A 23,150-nucleotide genomic window follows, 5' to 3' on the forward strand; every position below is an offset into this window, starting at 1 on the left:
TGTCAGCCTTTCTATCTAGTGGGTCCTTTAATTGTGAAGAATCTTCAAAGGGTAGGGTAGCCTTTTTTCTCAATTTAGCAACCTGGATGTAAATTTTTGGCACTTCCATCCATTTTAATGTGTCTTCATCCAGTGGAAATCTATCTTTGAATTCCGCTGGCCAAGGGACTTGTTTTTCAGGAAATTTCCATTCATCTTTAATGAGTCCTTGAAGATTTTCACGGGTGGGAAAGCATAGTTTCTTTTTTGCCCGTAGTCTAGAAAACATTCCGTCCTGGATCGTACAAGTATTTTCTCTCTCTTCTACCCCTATAGTGCTTCTTGCTGCATTAAGTTCTTGCATATTTTCTATACTTCTCTTTTTGGGGAGCAGAAGGTCCCGGCAATTCTCCTTCGTCCGGGATATCACGCAATAGAGAGAGAAGGTAACTACCCCCTTCAGACCCTGAATCCTCTTCTACCACAATTTTTCTTTTCTTAGGTGTGGGAGGGGGCTTAGAGGGAAAAGATGCCTGAGAGAAGGAGGCCAAAGAAGATTGGATCTCCTGCTTGACCATTCCCTTAATCTCTTCCATAAATGATGGTTGCTCCTCCCTAATGATATTCTCTGCAGGAATGGCATAGGGACTTTTTGTTATTAGATTATTCGTTTTTTGTGACATATGGCACATTTATGAGATGGAGGTTCTCTCTTAGACTTCCTAGAGGTCTCACAATGAAACAATAAGGTGGGAAAAAGTTAAGTACCTAATCCCCATACAAGTATTTCCATAACCAGAATACTTACTGGGTTGGGAAACACGCTAGGCTCTACCACACCGGGTTTGGAGGCAGGTTTTTCAGAATGAGGCCTTATTGACACGGGCGTATTTCACATCAGTGTTATGCGCATTAAAACAACGGACGTCACACGGACCTATGCAATTCAATGGGGTTATTCAGACATTGTGTTTTTCACGCGTGTGTCCGCTGCGCGAATCTCACTGCATGTCCTATTATTCTGAGTATTTTGCGCATCACCCATCCATTCTCAGAATTGCTTGGATAGGCAAAAGCATTCCAGAGTTATTACCACATAAAATGACGTCAGATGTGAAAAAATGGGGCTGGTCCTCAAGGGCCAAAATGACCTCGGTCCTGAAGGGTTAAAGGGGTTGTCCAGCCAGTAAAAATTGATGGCCTATCCTCAGGACAGGCGATCAATAGCGGATCAGTTGGGGTCATATTAAGCAAGTAGAAATGTAGGGGAAGCAGCGCTTGTACGAGCACTGCATCCCCTTCAAAACAGCCGATCGGCAGGGGTCCCGGTAATTAGACCCGGACTGATCAGCTATTGAGGATATAAATTTTTACTGGCTGGAAAACCCCTTTAATACTAGCTGAAATGTCACACCCTGGAATAAACCACGGATGATTTATCCTCACCCTTTGAGTGCTGCCTACCTTCTTTTTTTCTACCTCTCCTGACATGTCTGTTTTAGTAAATACTTGTTTTCCCCCCATGAAATAATTCTGGAGTATCTCTTCTTAGAACAGAGGAACGGCACAATGCATAGTTCGCTCTTCATTCACAGAATACAGGGCGACGAACACTGCCCGTGTTGTGATGATGGCGCTGGGAAGCAGCCTTGTTTCTTTACCTGAATCGCTCTTGAATGTAAATGCAACAGGTAAAAGACACTTATTAGGCTGGGTTCAGACTGTGCGTTTTTAATATGTGTTTTATATTTTGGTTGATAAACTCACATGTCCCACAATCTGAGTTTATCAACCAAAATAAAAAAAACGCCTGTTAAAAATGCAGTTTGAACCCCGTCTTAAGGAAATGCAATGATCTAATTTAACAGTTAAAGGGATGTTTTTTTCCCCACAATAATTAAAAAACCTGAACCCCACAGTAAGGCATCATTTACACGAGCGTGCTTTTCACGCGTGTCGAACGCACCTATATTAGTCTATGGGGGTATGCAGACAGTGCGTGAATTTTGCGCAGCGAGAGTGCGTTGCGTAAAACCCACAACGTCCTTTCTTTGTGCGCGGTTCGCGCATCACGCACCCATTGAAGTCAATGGGTGCGTGAGAACCACGCATGCTGCACAGAAGCACTTCCGTGCGAACTGCGTGATTCGCGAAACAGCTGTCAAACTGAATGTGAACAGAAAAGCATCACGAACAGAAAAGCATACACTGATGACACACGGAGCTGTTAAGTGCCTTTTGCGCACGCAAAACGCAGCTTTTTTTGCATGCGCAAAACGCACACGCTCGTGTAAATCAGGCCTTATTGAAGGATATAAGACGTTCTAATACACTTACCCTTGAAATCCTGCTCGGGCCCTTGGCCTCTGTCAGTTGCCATCACTCAGGTGCTTTGCTTCTGACGCGATGTTTCAATTATTGTGGTCCTGGGACGTTACATCACTACAGACGAAACGTCACTACAGCCAGTGGGGATTGGCCACCGCAGTCAGGAGACGTGACATCATTGTGGATGACATCACATCAGAAGCAAAACAACTGAGTAGAGGCAAATAACGGATGCTTGCTGCTGGGGAGAGGAGCGGAATCTCGAAAGGTTTTAGAATTACTGACATTGATCTCAAACGAAAACAATAGGTTATTTACATACTCGCCAACACACCTGGAAAAACGGAGACCTCTCGGAAGAGCGGGCAAATCTCCTGCGTGCCACTCATCCCGCCGCAGACAACATACTGAGGCCGGGGCCAGTATCAGGACATTATATGCAGCGGCGCCGGGAGCATAGAGGACTGCAAGAATGGGGAGATAGGAGTACCCGCACGCCTGGTATGAGCTTTGGATTACTTTAGGTGGTCTCCATTTATTTGGAGGGTCTGTATTAATTTTGGGGTGTGATAGGAAAAGTCACATGTATTATTTGTGAAATTAGAGGTTGGGGGTGACCTTTATATTAAAAAAAAAAAAAAAAAAAAGGAGTGCACATACCACTATTTTAAGAATCTCCCTTTCGTCCCTTCTCCAAAGTTGGCAGGTATGGTTACTTATACTTTCTAATAGCATTACCAAAGAGGTGGTAAACCATGCAGGGGGCATTAATCCACCAGAGATGGTTTCTATGCATAGCCTGTCGTTTCTAGCTACGTTTACCACATAGAACCCTCTTGCGGCACTCACAACACACATAGTTCCACAATTACAATGTATTGCATCAATGCGATGAGCATTTGCTATGGTCAGTTACATGGAGGGGGATGGGAATGGATTCGCCCTTGCAATAGGTAAAGTGAACGAGAATCTGCACAGACAGAGCTCAGTGTAGACGTGAGGTGCCCACCCCATGTCACGGCATGAGTCATATCCCACCTTCTGTACAGCTCTCACGTTCTCCTCGCCGAATGTGCTGCTCATGGTCTGGTAGAAGCCGGTGGCCGCCTTGCGGAAGGAGTTGTTCTGCTTGTCATGGCCTCGATTCCTGGTAGCCTGGGCACCCAGCACTACCGCCACCAGCAGCAGCAGGGTGAGGAACCATGGCAGCTTGGAGCGCAGGCGGTCCATGTCCCAGCAGAAATAAGCAGATGACAGAAGACGTCTTCCACAGTACAATGTATGAGTCCTGCCTTCCGTCTCCTCCCAGCACCGGAAGATCGGCCCCTTCCTAAATAAAAGCGAACAGTTCCAGCCGGAGATAGGCGGTTATCATAGAGAAGTGCCGGGTGAGCAGGAAGTACCGGCTGCTGGAGGAGGACAATGGTTGTGGTCGATCTGCTCCTCGGACTTGCTGTAAAATACATGTATGAAGTCGTGTACAATCTCTCCAGGGAATTGTTAGCTTATGTTTCTAAAGCCATGAAATAGTTGGGTTGAGCATAAAACTCTTTTATGGGAAAGGACTGAGTCACCACATTATAAGTGCTATATTATTATTATATCTCCTACATAATGTAGATCACAGCAGTGGTTTTTATTTCGAAAAACAATAAATTTTGAGTTATGACCTATTTTAGCTTTATGCTAATGACTTTCCTAATGGACAACTGGACGTGTTTTTACTTTTTGACCAACTGGGCGTTCTGAAGAGAAGTGTATGACGCTGACCAATCAGTGACCAATCAGCGTCATACACTTCTCCCCATTCATGTACTCCGCACAGCGTGTGCTGTCACTTACACCCACATTAACGTTACTGAAGTGTCTTGAGAGTTAATAGACATCACTTCCAGCCAGGACGCGATGTATATTCACAATCCCGACACTTCAGTAACGTTTGTGTGGGACTTAATGACAGCAAGGGTGATCTCGTGAGATCACTCTGTAAATGACAGCTTACAGCGTGATCTCGATGTGCTGTGCTGTAAGTCCCACACAAACGTTACCGAAGTGTCGGGGTTGTGAATAGACATCGCGTCCTGGCTGGTAGTGATGTCTATTCGCTCGCAAGACACTTCAGTAAAGATAATGTGTGAGTAAGTGACAGATCACGATGTCTGAGTTCATGAATGGAGAGAAGTGTATGACGCTGATTTGTCACTGATTGGTCAGCGTCATACACTCCTCTGTACAACGCCCACTTGGTCAAAAAGTAAAACACGCCCAGTTGGGCATTAAGAAAGTCATTAGCATAAAGCTAATATAGGTCATAACTCCGTCAAAATTGATTGTTTTTCTAAATAAAAACCACTGCTGTGATCTACATTACAGCGCCAATCATATTATGTAGGAGATATAATAATAATATAGCACTTATAATGTGGTGACAGAGCCTCTTTAAATCAGAATGTTCTGGTTTTTTCTATAGACTTCTCTATAGGACTTAACCCCTTAATGACCGCTGATAAGCCTTTTCACGGCGATCATTAGTGGGCTTTATTCTACAGCGCCGCCATTCCACGGCGCTGCATTAGAATAAAGTAAACAGAGCAGGGAGCCATCAAATCTCCCTGCTCTCAGCTGCCAGAGGTAGCTGAGGGCTGGGGGCGTCCCTGCTCGACCGGGTGAGATCGATATAATATCGATCTCACCCGTTTAACCCCACAGATGCGTTGCTGAATAGCATGCACCGCACCTGAGTTGTTATGGAGAGAGGGAGGGAGGGAGCTCCCTCTCATCCCACCAGCACCTGGTGATAAGATCACCGAGTGTCTGTGTCTCCGATGGCAGCCGGGCCCCCAGGTCTGCCTGTAGTGAGTGCCTGCTAGGATATGCCAGAGGCATGTCCTAGCAGATGCCTGTCCGTTTTAAACGGACAGGCAGTAATACACTGCAATACGAAGTATTGCAGTGTATTATAATAGCAATCGGATGATCGCATATTAAAGTCCCCTAATGGGACTAGTAAAAAAAGTTGAATAAAGTTAATAAAAAAATTTGAAAAAAAAAATGAAAAACCCACCTTTTCCCCTTACAAAATGCTTTACTATTAAAAAAACACAATAAAGCAAAAAAGCTACACATATTTGGTATCGCCGCGTCCGTAACGACTCCGACTATAAAGCTGTTACATTATTTAACCCGCACGGTGAATGGCGTAAAAAATAAAATAAAAAACAATGGAAAAATTGCTGTTCTCTGTCAATCCTGACTTTAAAAAAAAATGTGATAAAAAGTGATCAAAACGTCGCATCTACTCTCAAATGGTACCAATAAAAACTACGAGTCCTCCTGCAAAAAAAAAAAGCCCTCATACAACTGCATCGGCGGAACAATAAAATAGTTATAGCTCTTCAAACATGGAGACACAAAAACAAATCATTTTGAAAAAAAAAGTGTTTTTACTGTGTAAAAGTAGTAAAACATACAAAATCTATACAAATTTGGTATCTTTGCAATCGTAACAACCCGCTGAATAAAGTTATTCTGTTATTTATACCACACGGTAAACGACGTAGATTTAGGGAGCAAAAAAGATTGGCGAAATTTCAGGTTTTCTTCTATCCCCCCCTAAAAAAAGTTAATAAAAGTTAATGAATAAATTCTATGTACCCCAAAATGGTGCTATTAAAAAGTACAACTTGTCCCGCAAAAAACAAGACCTTACACAGCTATGTCGACGATGTCTTCGAATGTGACGATGGAAAAACGTAAAAAATGGCTTGGTCATTAGGGCCCAGAATGCAAGCAGGGGGAAGGGGTTAAAAACCACTTGTGCAAAATAATGATGAATAAAAAAGTCCACCAAAAATGTATGTAAAAATTGCCCTAAAGCCGCATGAAACACATGGGGTTTTTAAATTTGTTTTAAAACTTGAAAAAAAAAAGTGTGTGAAGGAGGCCATAGATGTTAGGGCCCGTTCACACAGCGTGTATTTCACGCATTAAGGCCGGATTTACACGAGCGTGTGCGTTTTGCGTGCGCAAAAAACGTGGCATTTTGCGCGCGCAAAAGGCACTTAACAGCTCCGTGTGTCATGTTCATATGGTGCGCGGCTGCGTGATTTTCGCGCAGCCGCCATCATTATGACACTCCGTTTGGATGTTTGTAAACAGAAAAGCACGTGGTGCTTTTCTGTTTACATTCATAGTGTTACTGCTGTTGCGCGAATCAAGCGCGTCCCACGGAAGTGCTTCCGTGTGGTGCGCGTGATTTTCACGCACCCATTGACTTCAATGGGTGCGTGATGTGCGAAATACGCACAAAGAATGGACATGTCGTGAGTTTTACGCAGCAGACTCACGCTGCGTAAAAATCACGGAACTGTCTGCACGGCCCCATAGACTAATATAGGTCCGTGCGACACACGTGAAAATCACGCGCGTTGTACGGACGTATTTAACGTTCGTCTGAATAAGCCCTAATAGTACTGCCATTTTAAGTGAGCCCTAATTACGCGCCAAAAACATACAAAACTCGTCAAAAAACGTGGAATATGCGTTAAAAACACCTGTATTTTAAAAAGTGCTTTACAAAACCGCTAGCATATTTGACACGTTTAACCGTAATCTTTTTGAGCGCAGTGTGAACATGCCCTTATTGAAACAAACCAAGCTATAGCGTATGTTCACACAGTTTTTTTATGCTGATTTTGATACATTTTCTTCATCAGAATGAACATCAAAAACGCCCCAACCCAAGGCACTGAAAAAAAAAGCATTCTGCCCTATCTTGGAGCAGATTCCACTTCGGTTTCGACCCAATTTTTGATGATTTTTTTTTTTGTCAACAAAATGATAGTAGATTTTATAGACCAAAAAAAATGTAAACTCAAAAACAGTCTCTAAAACTGCCTGCATTTTAAAGAGGCTCTGTCACCACATTAGAAGTGGCCTATCTCCTACATAAGGGGATCGGCGCTATAATGTAGGCGACAGCAGTGCTTTTTATTTAGAAAAATGATCTGTTTTCACCAAGTTATGAGCGATTTTTAGCTTTATGCTAATTAGTTTCTTAATGCACAACTGGGCGTGTTTTTACTTTAGACCAAGTGGGCGTTGTGGAGAGAAGTGTATGACGCTGACCAATCAGCATCATGCACTCCTCTCCATTCATTTACACAGCGCATAGTGATCCTGCTAGATCAGTATGTGCTGTCTTATACTAACACATTAACAATACTGAAGTGTTTACACAGTGACTAGACATTCCTTCCACCGGGCACTTCGGTAACGTTTGTGTGGTACTTAGAGCAGAGCAAGCGTTATCTCCCTGTAACCTGTCATTTACAGCGTGATCTCGCAAGTCATCTACAGAGGGCATTGTAACTGGCACAATCTACAGGGGTCTTTATCTACAGAGGGCATTGTAACTGACACAATCTACAGGGGACGTTATCTGCAGAGGGCATTGTAACTGGCACAATGTACAGGGGACTTTACCTACAGAGGGCATTGTAACTGGCACTATCTACAGGGGACTTTACCTACAGAGGGCATTGTAACTGGCACTATCTACAGGGGACGTTATCTGCAGAGGGCATTGTAACTGGCACAATCTACAGGGGACTTTATCTACATAGGGCATTGTAACTGGCACTATCTACAGGGGTCATTATCTACAGAGGACATTGTAACTGGCACAATCTACAGGGGACTTTATCTACATAGGGCATTGTAACTGGCACAATCTACAGGGGACGTTATCTACAGAGGGCATTGTAACTGGCACAATCTACAGGGGTCATGATCTACTTAGGGCATTGTAACTGGCACAATCTACAGGGGACTTTATCTACTTAGGGCATTGTAACTGGCACAATCTACAGGGGTCATTATCTACAGAGGGCATTGTAACTGGCGCTATCTACGGGGGACATTTTCTACAGAGGGCAATGTAACTGGCATTATCTACAGGGGGCATTGTGACTGTCGCTATCTACAGGGGGCATTGTTAGTGTGTGTGGTGTTTTACTTAACAGTGTTTGACACAATTTAATTCAGGGGCGCAGTGTATAGTACTATTATATTCAGGAGTACAGTGTATAGTACTATTATATTCAGGAGCACAGTGTTTAGTACTATTATATTCAGGAGTACAGTGTATAGTACTATTATATTCAGGGGTACAGTGTATAATACTATTATATTCAGGAGTAGAGTGTATAGTACTATTATATTCAGGGGTACAGTGTATAGTACTATTATATTCAGGAGCACAGTGTATAGTACTATTATATTCAGGAGCACAGTGTATAGTACTATTATATTCAGGAGCACAGTGTATAGTACTATTATATTCAGGGGCACAGGTCTGTATGGCGTTATCTACAGGGGGTATCTGTATGGCGTTATCTACAGGGGGTGTCTGTATGGCGTTATCTACAGGGGGTGTCTGTATGGCGTTATCTACAGGGGGTGTCTGTATGGCGTTATCTACAGGGGGGACTGTGTGGCGTTATCTACAGGGGGGACTGTGTGGCGCTATACAGCCCCCCCTGTACGGGAACGCCATACAGCCCCCCCTGTAGGGAACGCCATACAGCCCCCCCTGTAGGGAACGCCATACAGCCCCCCCTGTAGGGAACGCCATACAGCCCCCCTGTAGGGAACGCCATACAGCCCCCCAGGTAGGAAACACCATACAGCCCCCCCCCTGTAAGGAACGCCATACTGCGCCCCCCCCTGTAGGGAACGCCATACAGCGCCCCCCTGTAGGGAACGCCATACAGCGCCCCCCTGTAGGGAACGCCATACAGCGCCCCCTTGTAGGGAACGCCATACAGCACCCCCCCTGCAGGGAACGCCATACAGCGCCCCCCCTGCAGGGAACGCCATACAGCCCCCCCTTGCAGGGAACGCCATACAGCCACCCCTGCAGGGAACGCCATACAGCCCCCCCCTGCAGGGAACGCCATACAGCCCCCCCCTGTAGGGAACTCCATACAGGCCCCCCCCCCTGTAGGGAATGCCATACAGCCCCCCCCTGCAGGGAACGCCATACAGCCCCCCCCTGCAGGGAAGGCCATACAGCCCCCCCCCTGTAGGGAACGCCATACAGCGTCCCCAACACCCCAAAAAAATGCGACCTACAGTGTGTCCTACAAATAACATGCATCCCCTATCCACAGGATAGGGGATACATGTGTGATTGCTGGCATTAATAGGGAGAACGGGGGACTGAAAGTCCCCTGAAGTTCTCCATGACTAACCTCTGACTTCCAGCGTCTGTGTCGGCAGCTCAATAAAAATGAAAGAAGCGCTGGTCACGCATGCGCACAAGCGCGACCGGCGCTCCATTCATTTCTACGGAGCTGTCGACACAGACCCCGGAAGTCCGAGGTTTGTGATGGAGAACTTCAGGGGACTTTCAGTCCCCCGTTCTCCCTATCAATGCCAGCGATCACACATGTATCCCCTATCCTGTGGATAGGGGATACATGTCTTTTGTTTAATGGCAGAGCGGGGAGATACCTCCCTGCTCTGCCGTAGTGTTCAGTGGCGTCCCGCTGTAGCAGCCATAGCGGCTGCTAGCGGAGCCTGCGGCCATGGTGGGGGCCCGTGCCGGCGGGCGACACGGGCCCCCTCATGCCGCGGGCCCCGTAGCAGCTGCTACGGTGGTAGTTACGCCACTGTATAGTACTATTATATTCAGGAGTACAGTGTATAGTACTATTATATTCAGGAGTACAGTGTATAATACTATTATATTCAGGAGTACAGTGTATAGTACTATTATATTCAGGAGCGCAGTGTATAGTACTATTATATTCAGGGGTACAGTGTATAATACTATTATATTCAGGAGTGCAGTGTATAGTACTATTATATTCAGGGGCGCAGTGTATAGTGCTATTATATTCAGGAGTACAGTGTATAGTACTATTATATTCAGGAGCACATTGTATAGTACTATTATATTCAGGAGTGCAGTGTATAGTACTATTATATTCAGTACAGTGTATAGTACTATAATATACAGGAGTGTAGTGTGTAGCACTATTATATTCCGGAGCACAGTGTATAGTACTATTATATTCAGGAGCACAGTGTATAGTACTATTATATTCAGGGGTATAGTGTGTAGTACTATTATATTCAGGAGTACAGTGTATAGTACTATTATATTCAGGAGCACAGTGTATAGTACGATTATATTCAGGACCGCAGTGTATAGTACTATTATATTCAGGGGTACAGTGTATAGTACTATTATATTCAGGAGCACAGTGTATAGTACTATTATATTCAGGAGTACAGTGTATAGTACTATAATATACAGGAGTGCAGTGTGTAGCACTATTATATTCAGGAGCACAGTGTATAATACTATTATATTCAGGAGCGCAGTGTATAGTACTATTATATTCAGGAGCGCAGTGTATAATACTATTATATTCAGGAGTACAGTGTATAGTACTATTATATTCAGGGGCACAGTGCATAGTACTATTATATTCAGGAGCGCAGTGTTTAGTACTATTATATTCAGGAGTACAGTGTATAGTACTATTATATTCAGGGGCGCAGTGTATAGTACTATTATATTCAGGGACACAGTGTATAGTACTATTATATTCAGGAGCACAGTGTATAGTGCTAGTATATTCAGGGGTACAGTGTATAGTACTATTATATGCAGAAGCACAGTGTATTGTACTATTATATTCAGGAGCACATTGTATAGTACTATTATATTCAGGAGTGCAGTGTATAGTACTATTATATTCAGGAGTACAGTGTATAGTACTATAATATACAGGAGTGCAGTGTGTAGCACTATTATATTCAGGAGCACAGTGTATAGTACTATTATATTCAGGAGCACAGTGTATAGTACTAATATATTCAGGAGTACAGTGTATAGTACTATAATATACAGGAGTGCAGTGTGTAGCACTATTATATTCAGGGGTACAGTGTATAGTACTATTATATTCAGGAGCACAGTGTATAGTACTATTATATTCAGGAGCACATTGTATAGTACTATTATATTCAGGAGTGCAGTGTATAGTACTATTATATTCAGTACAGTGTATAGTACTATAATATACAGGAGTGTAGTGTGTAGCACTATTATATTCAGGAGCACAGTGTATAGTACTATTATATTCAGGAGCACAGTGTATAATACTATTATATTCAGGTGTACAGTGTATAGTACTATTATATTCAGGAGCACAGTGTATAGTACTATTATATTCAGGGGTATAGTGTGTAGTACTATTATATTCAGGAGTACAGTGTATAGTACTATTATATTCAGGAGCACAGTGTATAGTACGATTATATTCAGGACCGCAGTGTATAGTACTATTATATTCAGGGGTACAGTGTATAGTACTATTATATTCAGGAGCACAGTGTATAGTACTATTATATTCAGGAGTACAGTGTATAGTACTATAATATACAGGAGTGCAGTGTGTAGCACTATTATATTCAGGAGCACAGTGTATAATACTATTATATTCAGGAGCGCAGTGTATAGTACTATTATATTCAGGAGCGCAGTGTATAATACTATTATATTCAGGAGTACAGTGTATAGTACTATTATATTCAGGGGCACAGTGCATAGTACTATTATATTCAGGAGCGCAGTGTTTAGTACTATTATATTCAGGAGTACAGTGTATAGCACTATTATATTCAGGGGCGCAGTGTATAGTACTATTATATTCAGGGACACAGTGTATAGTACTATTATATTCAGGAGCACAGTGTATAGTGCTAGTATATTCAGGGGTACAGTGTATAGTACTATTATATGCAGAAGCACAGTGTATTGTACTATTATATTCAGGAGCACATTGTATAGTACTATTATATTCAGGAGTGCAGTGTATAGTACTATTATATTCAGGAGTACAGTGTATAGTACTATAATATACAGGAGTGCAGTGTGTAGCACTATTATATTCAGGAGCACAGTGTATAGTACTATTATATTCAGGAGCACAGTGTATAGTACTATTATATTCAGGAGTACAGTGTATAGTACTATAATATACAGGAGTGCAGTGTGTAGCACTATTATATTCAGGGGTACAGTGTATAGTACTATTATATTCAGGAGCACAGTGTATAGTACTATTATATTCAGGAGTACAGTGTATAGTACTATAATATACAGGAGTGCAGTGTGTAGCACTATTATATTCAGGAGCACAGTGTATAATACTATTATATTCAGGAGCGCAGTGTATAGTACTATTATATTCAGGAGCGCAGTGTTTAGTACTATTATATTCAGGAGTACAGTGTATAGTACTATTATATTCAGGGGCGCAGTGTATAGTACTATTATATTCAGGGACACAGTGTATAGTACTATTATATTCAGGAGCACAGTGTATAGTGCTAGTATATTCAGGGGTACAGTGTATTGTACTATTATATGCAGAAGCACAGTGTATTGTACTATTATATTCAGGAGCACATTGTATAGTACTATTATATTCAGGAGTGCAGTGTATAGTACTATTATATTCAGGAGTACAGTGTATAGTACTATAATATACAGGAGTGCAGTGTGTAGCACTATTATATTTAGGAGCACAGTGTATAATACTATTATATTCAGGAGCACAGTGTATAATACTATTATATTCAGGAGTACAGTGTATAGTACTATTATATTCAGGAGCACAGTGTATAGTACGATTATATTCAGGAGCACAGTGTATAATACTATTATATTCAGGAGTACAGTGTATAGTACTATTATATTCAGGAGCACAGTGTATAGTACGATTATATTCAGGAGCGCAGTGTATAGTACTATTATATTCAGGGGTACAGTGTATAGTACTATTATATTCAGGAGCACAGTGTATAGTACTATTATATTCAGGAGTACAGTGTATAGTACTATAATATACAGGAGTGCAGTGTGTAGCACTATTATATTCAGGAGCAGTGTATAATACTATTATATTCAGGAGCACAGTGTATAGTACTATTATATTCAGGGGTACAGTGTATAATACTATTATATTCAGGAGCGCAGTGTATAGTACTATTATATTCAGGAGCGCAGTGTTTAGTACTATTATATTCAGGGACACAGTGTATAGTACTATTATATTCAGGAGCAGTGTATAATACTATTATATTCAGGAGCACAGTGTATAGTACTATTATATTCAGGGGCGCAGTGTATAGTACTATTATATTCAGGGACACAGTGTATAGTACTATTATATTCAGGAGCACAGTGTATAGTGCTAGTATATTCAGGGGTACAGTGTATAGTACTATTATATGCAGAAGCACAGTGTATTGTACTATTATATTCAGGGGTACAGTGTATAGTACTATTATATTCAGGAGTACAGTGTATAGTACTATAATATACAGGAGTGCAGTGTGTAGCACTATTATATTTAGGAGCACAGTGTATAATACTATTATATTCAGGAGTACAGTGTATAGTACTATTATATTCAGGAGTACAGTGTATAGTATTATATTATATTCAGGAGCACAGTGTATAGTGCTATTATATTCAGGAGCACAGTATAGTACTATTATATTCAGGGGTACAGTGTATAGTACTATTATATTCAGGAGCACAGTGTATAGTACTATTATATTCAGGCGTACAGTGTATAGTACTATTATATTCAGGGGCACAGTGTATAGTACTATTATATTCAGGAGCACAGTATAGTACTATTATATTCAGGAGTACAGTGTATAGTACTATTATATTCAGGAGCACAGTGTATAGTACTATTATATTCAGGAGTACAGTGTATAGTACTATTACCACTCCATTGACACAAAAATAAAAAAAGTTAAAAAGCTCCTAACCACTTTAGTGTCTCAAAATATTCGGCTTTTTCTCTTCTGTATGGGCCATTCTGCTTTTACAGCTAATTCAAAACCATTCCAGATCTGTGGCCGCCTAAACAGAAATTTGCAAATATATACGGTACAGCGTCTTCAAAGTTCTGTATTCAGTGATTGGGGGGTGGGTAGCCCAGACTTGAAAAAGTACCCGGGGCCCATGGTACCCTCAATCCGCCCCTGCCCCCACTACTTCCAAGAAAAAAAACCTAAGAGATTGGACGTCACCCCCATGCACATCTACAACATGTCGAAACACTGGCTTTCTCTCGTGTTGTTTACGTCCCCTATATGTTCGAGGATCCTTCTCCTAAATTCTCTCATGTTTTTGCCAACATACAGTAAGTATTTCAACCTGCAGATACACTACCGTTCAAAAGTTTAGGGTCACTTATAAATGTCCTTATTTTTGAAAGAAAAGCACAGTTTTTTTCAATGAAGATAACATTAAATTAATCAGAAATACACTCTATACATTGTTAATGTGCTAAATGACTATTCTAGCTGCAAACGGCTGGTTTTTAATGCAATATCTACATAGGTGTATAGAGGCCCATTTCCAGCAACCATCACTCCAGTGTTCTAATGGTACATTGTGTTTGCTAACTGTGATAGAAGGCTAATGGATGATTAGAAAACACTTGAAAACCCTTGTGCAATTATGTTAGCACCGCTGTAAACAGTTTTGCTGTTTAGAGGAGCTATAAAACTGACCTTCCTTTGAGCTAGATGAGAATCTGGAGCATTACATTTGTGGGTTCGATTAAACTCTCAAAATGGCTAGAAAAAGAGAGCTTTCATGTGAAACTCGACTGTCTATTCTTGTTCTTAGAAATGAAGGCTATTCCTTGCGAGAAATTGCCAAGAAACTGAAGATTTCCTACAACGGTGTCTACTACTCCCTTCAGAGGACAGCACAAACAGGCTCTAACCAGAGTAGAAAGAGAAGTGGGAGGCCCCGCTGCACAACTGAGCAACAAGACAAGTACATTAGAGTCTCTAGCTTGAGAAATAGACGCCTCACAGGTCCTCAACTGGCAGCTTCATTAAATAGTACCCGCAAAACGCCAGTGTCAACGTCTACAGTGAAGAGGCGACTCCGGGATGCTGGCCTTGAGGGCAGAGTGGCAAAGAAAAAGCCATATCTGAGACTGGCTAATAAAAGGAAAAGATTAATATGGGCAAAAGCACACAGACATTGGACAGAGGAAGATTGGAAAAAAGTGTTATGGACAGACGAATCGAAGTTTGAGGTGCTTGGATCACACAGAAGAACATTTGTGAGACGCAGAACAACTGAAAAGATGCTGGAAGAGTGCCTGACGCCATCTGTCAAGCATGGTGGAGGTAATGTGATGGTCTGGGGTTGCTTTGGTGCTGGTAAAGTGGGAGATTTGTACAAGGTAAAAGGGATTTTGAATAAGAAAGGCTATCACTCCATTTTGCAACGCCATGACATACCCTCTGGACAGCGCTTGATTGGTGCCAATTTCATCCTACAACAGGACAATGACCCAAAGCACACCTCCAAATTATGCAAGAACTATTTAGGGAAGAAGCAGGCAGCTGGTATTCTATCTGTAATGGAGTGGCCAGCGCAGTCACCAGATCTCAACCCCATAGAGCTGTTGTGGGAGCAGATTGACCGTATGGTACGCAAGAAGTGCCCATCAAGCCAATCCAACTTGTGGGAGGGGCTTCTGGAAGCATGGGGTGAAATTTCTCCCGATTACCTCAGCAAATTAACAGCTAGAATGCCAAAGGTCTGCAATGCTGTAATTGCTGCAAATGGAGCATTCTTTGACGAAAGAAAAGTTTGAAGGAGAAAATTATTATTTCAAATAAAAATCATTATTTCTAACCTTGTCAATGTCTTGACTATATTTTCTAGTCATTTTGCAACTCATTTCATAAATATAAGTGTGAGTTTTAATGGAAAACACAAAATTGTCTGGGTGACCCCAAACTTTTGAACGGTAGTGTACATAAAAAGATAATTCCTGTGGTTTGGGTCACCTCCCCCACCCCCTGGACTCATTGGCGCTGACGATCATATGGCCAGCGCCATTTTCTACCCTAGCCACTACCACTGTGCTAAGGATGCCCTGGTCCCCCTTATGCCTCCTCGGGCCTAGTCAACCCTTGTCCCTAAGAATCACACACACATGGTTTTGATGCAGTATTCGGCTTAGTTTTTTAGGCGAAGCCAGAGGTGGATCCAAGAGCAAGAAAGGGTTTAACCCGCTAGTGACCGCTAATACGCCTTTTCACGTCGGCCACTAATGGGCTTTATTCTGATGCATAAGCCTTTTTACAGCGCCGCATCAGGATAAATAAATAGAGCAGGGAGCTGTCAAATCTCCCTGATCTCAGTTGCCAGATGTAGCTAGGGGCGTCCTTGCTCGAACGTGTGAGATCGATATAAGTATCGATCTCACCCGTTTAACCCTTCAGATGCGGTGCTCAATAGCGTGCACCGCATCTGAGTGGTTTTGTAGAGAGGGAGGGCGCTCCCTCCCTCTCCCACCGACACCCAGTGATAAGATCGCCGAGTGTCTGTGTCTCCGATGACAGCCGGGGGCCTAATAAAGGCCGGAGGCATGACCTAGCAGTTTTAAACGGACAGGCAGTAATACATTGCAATACAAAAGTGTATTATAATAGCGATCGGATGATGGCATATTAAAGTCCCCTAGTGGGACTAGTAAAAAAGTAAAAAAAAAGTTTCATAAAGTTAAAAAAAATATGAAAAACACACTTTTTCCCCTAACGACCCCCACTATAAATCTATTACATTATTTAACCCGCATGGTGAACGCCGTAAAAAAATTAAATAAAAAACTCTGGAAAAATTGCTGTTTTCTGTTAATCCCGACTTTAAAAAAATGTGATAAAAAATTATCAAAAAGTTGCACCTACTCCAAACTGGTACCAATAAAAACTACAAGTCTTCCCGCAAAAAAAAGTCCCCATACAACTGCATCGGCGAAACAATAAAAAAAGTTATGGCTCTTCAAATATGGAGACATAAAAACAAATAATTTTGAAAAAAAAGTGTTTTTACTGTGTGAAAGTAATAAAACATACAAAAACTATACAAATTTGGTATAGTTGCAATCGTAACAACCCGCTGAATAAAGTTATTGTGTTATTTATACTACACGGTAAATGGCGTAGATTTAGGATGCGAAAAAGCGTGGCGAAATTTCAGGTTTTTTTCTATTCCCCCCCCCAAAAAAAAAGTTAATAAAAGTTAATCAATAAATAATATGTACCTCAAAATGGTGCTATTAAAAAATAAAACTTGTCCCGCAAAAAACAAGACCTTATACAGCTGTGTCGACGCAAAAATAAATAAGTTATAGCTCTTGGAATGCGACGATGGAAAAACGTAAAAAATGGCTTGGTCATTAAGGTTTAAAATAGGCTGGTCATTAAGGGGTTAAGTAAAAGACTGATACATCTCTTTTCTTTTGTGTCCACTTATGGGTTTGGTTAAAAAAAAAAGAAAAAAAGAGCTGCCATAGGTTTCTAGGAGAAAATATCTCCAAAAGAGACTGTATGGTACGTACTAAAGAGCCATACAGACTCAGTTCACAGCCATACAGGTTCTGTGCGCAGGGCTCGTGTCTGTATTATGGGATGCGCCGTATATACTCTGTACTATTGTGGTAATCTATTATGGTGAAGCATTGCTTCTAGGGGAGTATGCCTTCGTAATCCGAAGGCTGACCATGCTGCTCGGTCACATGCACCTGGCATTTTTCTTAGGGCATCTGTTATATGCTGTTGACGCAATCCTGGCAAAAATATATTAGACTGAAGGCTTGATGGGTGTGTCATCTGACACCCTTCAGCCACTTAGGGCGGATTCACACGAACGTGAATTGCGTCCGTGCAGGCCGCATGGTTTTCACGCGGCTCGCATGGACCAATAGAAGTCTATGGGGCAGTATAGACAGTCCGTGCTTTTTGCGCAGCGTTTGTCCGCTGCGTAAAAAGCACGACATGTTCAATATCTCGGCGTATTTCGCGCATCACGAACCCATTGAAGTCAATGGGTGCGTGAAAACCACGAAGGTCGCACGGAAGCACTTCCGTGCGAACTGGCTGTTTCGCGCAACAGCTGTCAAAAGGATAAATGTAAACCGAAAAGCACCACGTGCTTTTCTGTTTACAAACATCCAAATGGCGTGTCATAATGATGGCTGCTGCACGAAAAGCACGCAGCCGCGCATCATATGATGCTGCCACATGGAGCTGTCAAGTGGATTTTGCGCAGACAAAACACTGCGTGTTTTGCGTGCGCAAAAACGCCACGTTCGTCTGAATCAGCCCTAATCCAGATCCAAATCTATATGTTATACTGATATCTCGGGGAGAAGTAAGACACAAAGAGACACGCTTTGTATACACAAATATCCTTTCTGCTTTATTGATAGAATGAAATTACAATAATATCTTTCAAAAGGTGAGTGGGTTTGAGCTCTGCCAGTCACTTACACTGGGACTTTGGCTCTGGCTGAGCCAATCACAAGCGAGAAAGGCATCATGTGGAAACTTACTGTAAGGGCGGATTTACACGAACGTGTAATACGTCCGTGCAACGCGCGTGCTTTTCACGCGCGTCGCACGGACCTATGCTAGTCTATGGGGCAGTGCAGACTGTCAGTGATTTTTGCGCAGCGTGAGTCTGCTCCGTAAAACTCACTTAACAGGTCCTATATTTCTGCGTTTTTCGTGCATCAGGCCCCCATTGAAGTCAATGGGTGCGTGAAAATCACGCATGCCACACAGAGACACCTCCGTGGGACGTGCGTGATTCCCGCAACAGCAGGCAAACTATGATTGCAAACAGAAAAGCACCACGTGCTTTTCTGTTTACAAACATCCAAACAGAGTGTCATAATGATGGCGGCTGCGCGAAAAGCACGCAGCCGCGCACCATATGATCATGACACACGGAGCTGTTAAGTGCCTTTTGTGCTCGCAAAACGCCGCGTTTTTTTGCGTGCGCAAAACGCACACGCTCGTGTAAATCCGCCCTAAGAAAGGAACTTTCTCATGGGGAATAATCAGTAAGACAAGACGTCCGATAAGGACCTTGCAGCTGCAAGGTCAATACATACATTCTTGTAGCAGACTCAGATAAGGCCCCATTTCCTGTCCGCCAAGCGTATCCGTTTTTTTATAAAAACGTGGACCATTGAAAACGTATACAAACGTGTACCATTTTCTGTTTACGTCTGTTTTTTTATCACGTGTACTAAACGTACACGCTATAAAAAACACAGACTTAGACTCATACGTCGGTATACGTCTCTGTCCATTTTTTATCTAAAAAAAAAAAGTATGTTTTTTTTTTAAACGTGAACAGAAAAAAAAGCAACAAAAAAACAGGATTGATTTACTGTATGTAAACGGATACAAACATATAGCATTACATTTGCATACTTCAGCCATTGAGATCAATGCTAATAAAACGTTACGTCGCGTCATGTAAACCATGACATAGACCAAACAGATGCTATTTTGCTCTATCTTTGACGATGTGGATGGGGCTTAAAGAGGCTCTGTCACCAGATTTTGCAGCCCCTATCTGCTATTGCAGCAGATAGGCGCTGCAATGTAGATTACAGTAACGTTTTTATTTTTAAAAAACGAGCATTTTTGGCCAAGTTATGACCATTTTCGTATTTATGCAAATGAGGCTTGCAAAAGTACAACTGGGCGTGTTGAAAAGTAAAAGTAGAACTGGGCGTGTATTATGTGCGTACATCGGGGCGTTTTTACTACTTTTACTAGCTGGGCATTCTGATGAGAAGTATCATCCACTTCTCTTCAGAACGCCCAGCTTCTGGCAGTGCAGATCTGTGACGTCACTCACAGGTCCTGCATCGTGTCGGCACCAGAGGCTACAGTTGATTCTGCAGCAGCATCAGAGTTTGCAGGTAAGTAGCTACATCGACTTACCTGCAAACGCCGATGCTGCTGCAGAATCATCTGTAGCCTCTGGTGCCGATGTGTCCTCGCTCGTCTGACACGATGCAGGACCTGTGAGTGACGACACAGCGTGATCTCTGGAGAACACGGCTGTGTCTGCACTGCCAGAAGCTGGGCGTTGTGAAGAGAAGTGGATGACACTTCTATACACAACGCCCAGCTAGTAAAAGTAGTAAAAACGCCCCGATGTACGCACATAATACACGCCCAGTTGTACTTTTACTTTTCAACACGCCCAGTTGTACTTTTGCAAGCCTCATTTGCATAACTACAAAAATGGTCATAACTTGGCCAAAAATGCTCGTTTTTTATAAATAAAAACGTTACTGTAATCTACATTGCAGCGCCTATCTGCTGCAATAGCAGATAGGGGTTGCAAAATCTGGTGACAGAGCCTCTTTAAGGCCTATTCACATGACAGTGTCCGGACAGGGTCCGAGTGTCGGCCGATAAAATCGGCCGTTTTTCCCGGCCGATTTACATCTGTTTTGCATCAGTTCCGATTCTGTTCCGGGCCGGGCATATCTGGACAGTGACATCAGGGGCAACTCCTGAAGTGGAATCCCCATGTGGCCGGTGATTCCACTTCAGGAAAAGCCCCTGTCGTCTGTGTCCATTAATGGACACTGAACGTTATTGGCTTCTCCTGGTGTGGAATCCCCAGTCACAGAGTGTTCGGGGATTCCGCTTCAGGAGTTTCCCGACATCAAGCGCTCTGTCCAGGAGTGGAATCCCCGAACACACAGGGATTCCGCTCCTTCAGGGAGCTAAAGTGGGGCTAGCACATAGAAGAGCAGGGAGATACCTCCCTGCTCTGCTATAGTGGCGTTGCTACAGCAGTAGCAGCCGCTGCTAGCGGCGCCATCGGCCATGTGAGGTGTCGCCGGGCCAGGGCGCTTTTAAAACAAGCAGGGGAAGGGAGCCAGCGCAGCGCCCCCTTCCACCTGCTGTACACCCCGGCCCTGCCACACAGTACCCCTGTATACAGTACCCCCACATTGTAGAATCTTACCTCAAGCATACAGCGATTCGTTCGAATGGCATAAACTCCTCCCAGTGGCGGATTAAGTAGACGATGGGCCCTGGGCTGTTACCCAAACTTGGGCCCCCTTGCGCACCGCCGCCCTGACGCGCCGTAACTATTTTTAATACTACCTTTTTGGGCAAGAATTAACAAATGGGTGTTACGGATTCCCCTTGTCACAGGGTTGTGTCCCTACATACTGACAGTATCACAGTGTGCTGGGACACATCCTCCTGACAAGGGGAATTGTCTATCAGTCCTGGACTGCAGAAAGACTTTTTGTGAAATACAAGGATTTCCTATAATAAAAATGTCAGGAGAGGTGACAGATTCTCTATAAATCTAGTGACTCACAGGTGACGACGTCTCAGATTCTAGTAGTTTTTTTCCTCTTTTCTTCTCCATCCGGTCCAGAGCACATGACGACGACATCTCTCGGCCATGACTGATTTCTGCAGAATTTGCCACTCAGATGTCTTCGACTCCTCACTTTTCCAACATTTCCACACCTATAAATGAAAATAAAGTTATCATGGTGCCACATACTGTGCCCCTAAATATAATAGCACAAAAGACTGCGCGCCTGAATATAATAATACCACACACTGTAAAACACCACATACACACAGCCCCTGTAGATATTACACACCGCCATAGATAGTGCCACACACAGCCCCCTGTAGATATTACACCCCCCATAGATCGCGCCACACACAGCCCCCTGTACCTAGTGCCACACACAGCCCCCTGTACATAGTGCCACACACAGCCCCCTGTAGATATTACACCCCCCCCATAGATAGCGCCACACACATCCCCCTGTACATAGTGCCACACACAGCCCCTGTGGATATTACACCCCCCCATACATAGCGCCACACACAGCCCCCTGTAGATATCACACATTCCCCCCCATAGAGAGCGTTAGACACAGCCCCCTATACATACAAATTAATATCCCCCCAAACGGAAATCTTTAGCAAAGTTTCCATCACCATTGAGATCAATGGTGATGCAAACGGAAGCTAAGGTTTCCATTTGCCTTTCCGTTGAGGGATTAACCAGACGGAACCCCTCAGCGGAAGGGCAGCGGTGATGTGACGAGGGCCTTAGATAAAGGGACCTAGATACAGGGCCCATGTGAATGTGTGATACTGTTTGTTGGACCCTGTATCTAAGCCTAATGTAGGCTTAGATACAGGGTGCAGCAGACAGTATTCTTATGCAGTATAAGCTGGGGCCCTGTATCTAAGCCTAACACACGGTAGGCTTTAAAGGTTGTCCAGTCCCTAAACATTGATGGCCTATCCTCAGGATAGGCCATCAATAGCTGATGGGTCGGGGTCCCTCTCCCGGGAGCCCCGCCAATCAGCGGTCTTGTAGGGGGTGCAGAGCTCGTAACGAGTGCTGCTTCCCCTTCATTTCCCTCACTTGCTCACACTGCGAATCGCTGACAAGTCCGTGTCGGCGATTCGGTGTGATAAAGTGACCGGAATGAAGGGGAAGTAGCACTTGTACGAGTGGCTGCAACCCCTTCAAAACAGCTGATCAGCGGGGGTCCCGGGTGTCTGACCCCAACCCAACAGCAAGACACTAACATTAAACTTACCTCCTCTTCGGCCGCAAGTCCTCACTCCATCAACTGTCGGGACGCTGTGCGCAGCGCATAGAATCGTGATGTTATGCGCTGCGCACAGCGCTGTGACGTCAGAACCTCCGATGCGCTCCAGGAAGAGGAGGGGTAAGTACTGTCAGTTACTATAGTAACAGGGGCCCGTGTAGTTTATTACATAGACCGCAGTTACTATAGTAACTTTTCATTGATGTGTGAATGTGGCTGCCGCTAGCACCGGGGCCCCCTCCGGTGCTAGCGACGCCACACCGGGCATGAGGGGGGCCTTTCGATCATGTGTGGTTC

The 23,150-nt window shown here is 43.3% G+C and overlaps 1 protein-coding gene across 2 annotated transcripts in view; it reads right to left on the minus strand.

Moving 5' to 3' along the window:
- Positions 1–23,150, minus strand: part of BRI3BP (BRI3 binding protein) — a 49,558-nt gene that overhangs the window by 25,612 nt on the left and 796 nt on the right. The window contains exon 2 of one of the 2 annotated variants that reach the window (XM_075833521.1): positions 21,587–21,741. In XM_075833521.1, the coding sequence (XP_075689636.1) occupies positions 21,587–21,664 (78 nt within the window). In that variant the 5' untranslated portion in view covers positions 21,665–21,741. Of the gene's footprint in view, positions 1–3,345; positions 3,725–21,586; positions 21,742–23,150 lie in introns of those variants that run through there. The other variant, XM_075833512.1, reaches the window with a different exon arrangement.

The sequence above is a fragment of the Rhinoderma darwinii genome, chromosome 1 (assembly GCF_050947455.1).
Source record: "Rhinoderma darwinii isolate aRhiDar2 chromosome 1, aRhiDar2.hap1, whole genome shotgun sequence".
Classification (NCBI taxonomy): domain Eukaryota; kingdom Metazoa; phylum Chordata; class Amphibia; order Anura; family Rhinodermatidae; genus Rhinoderma; species Rhinoderma darwinii.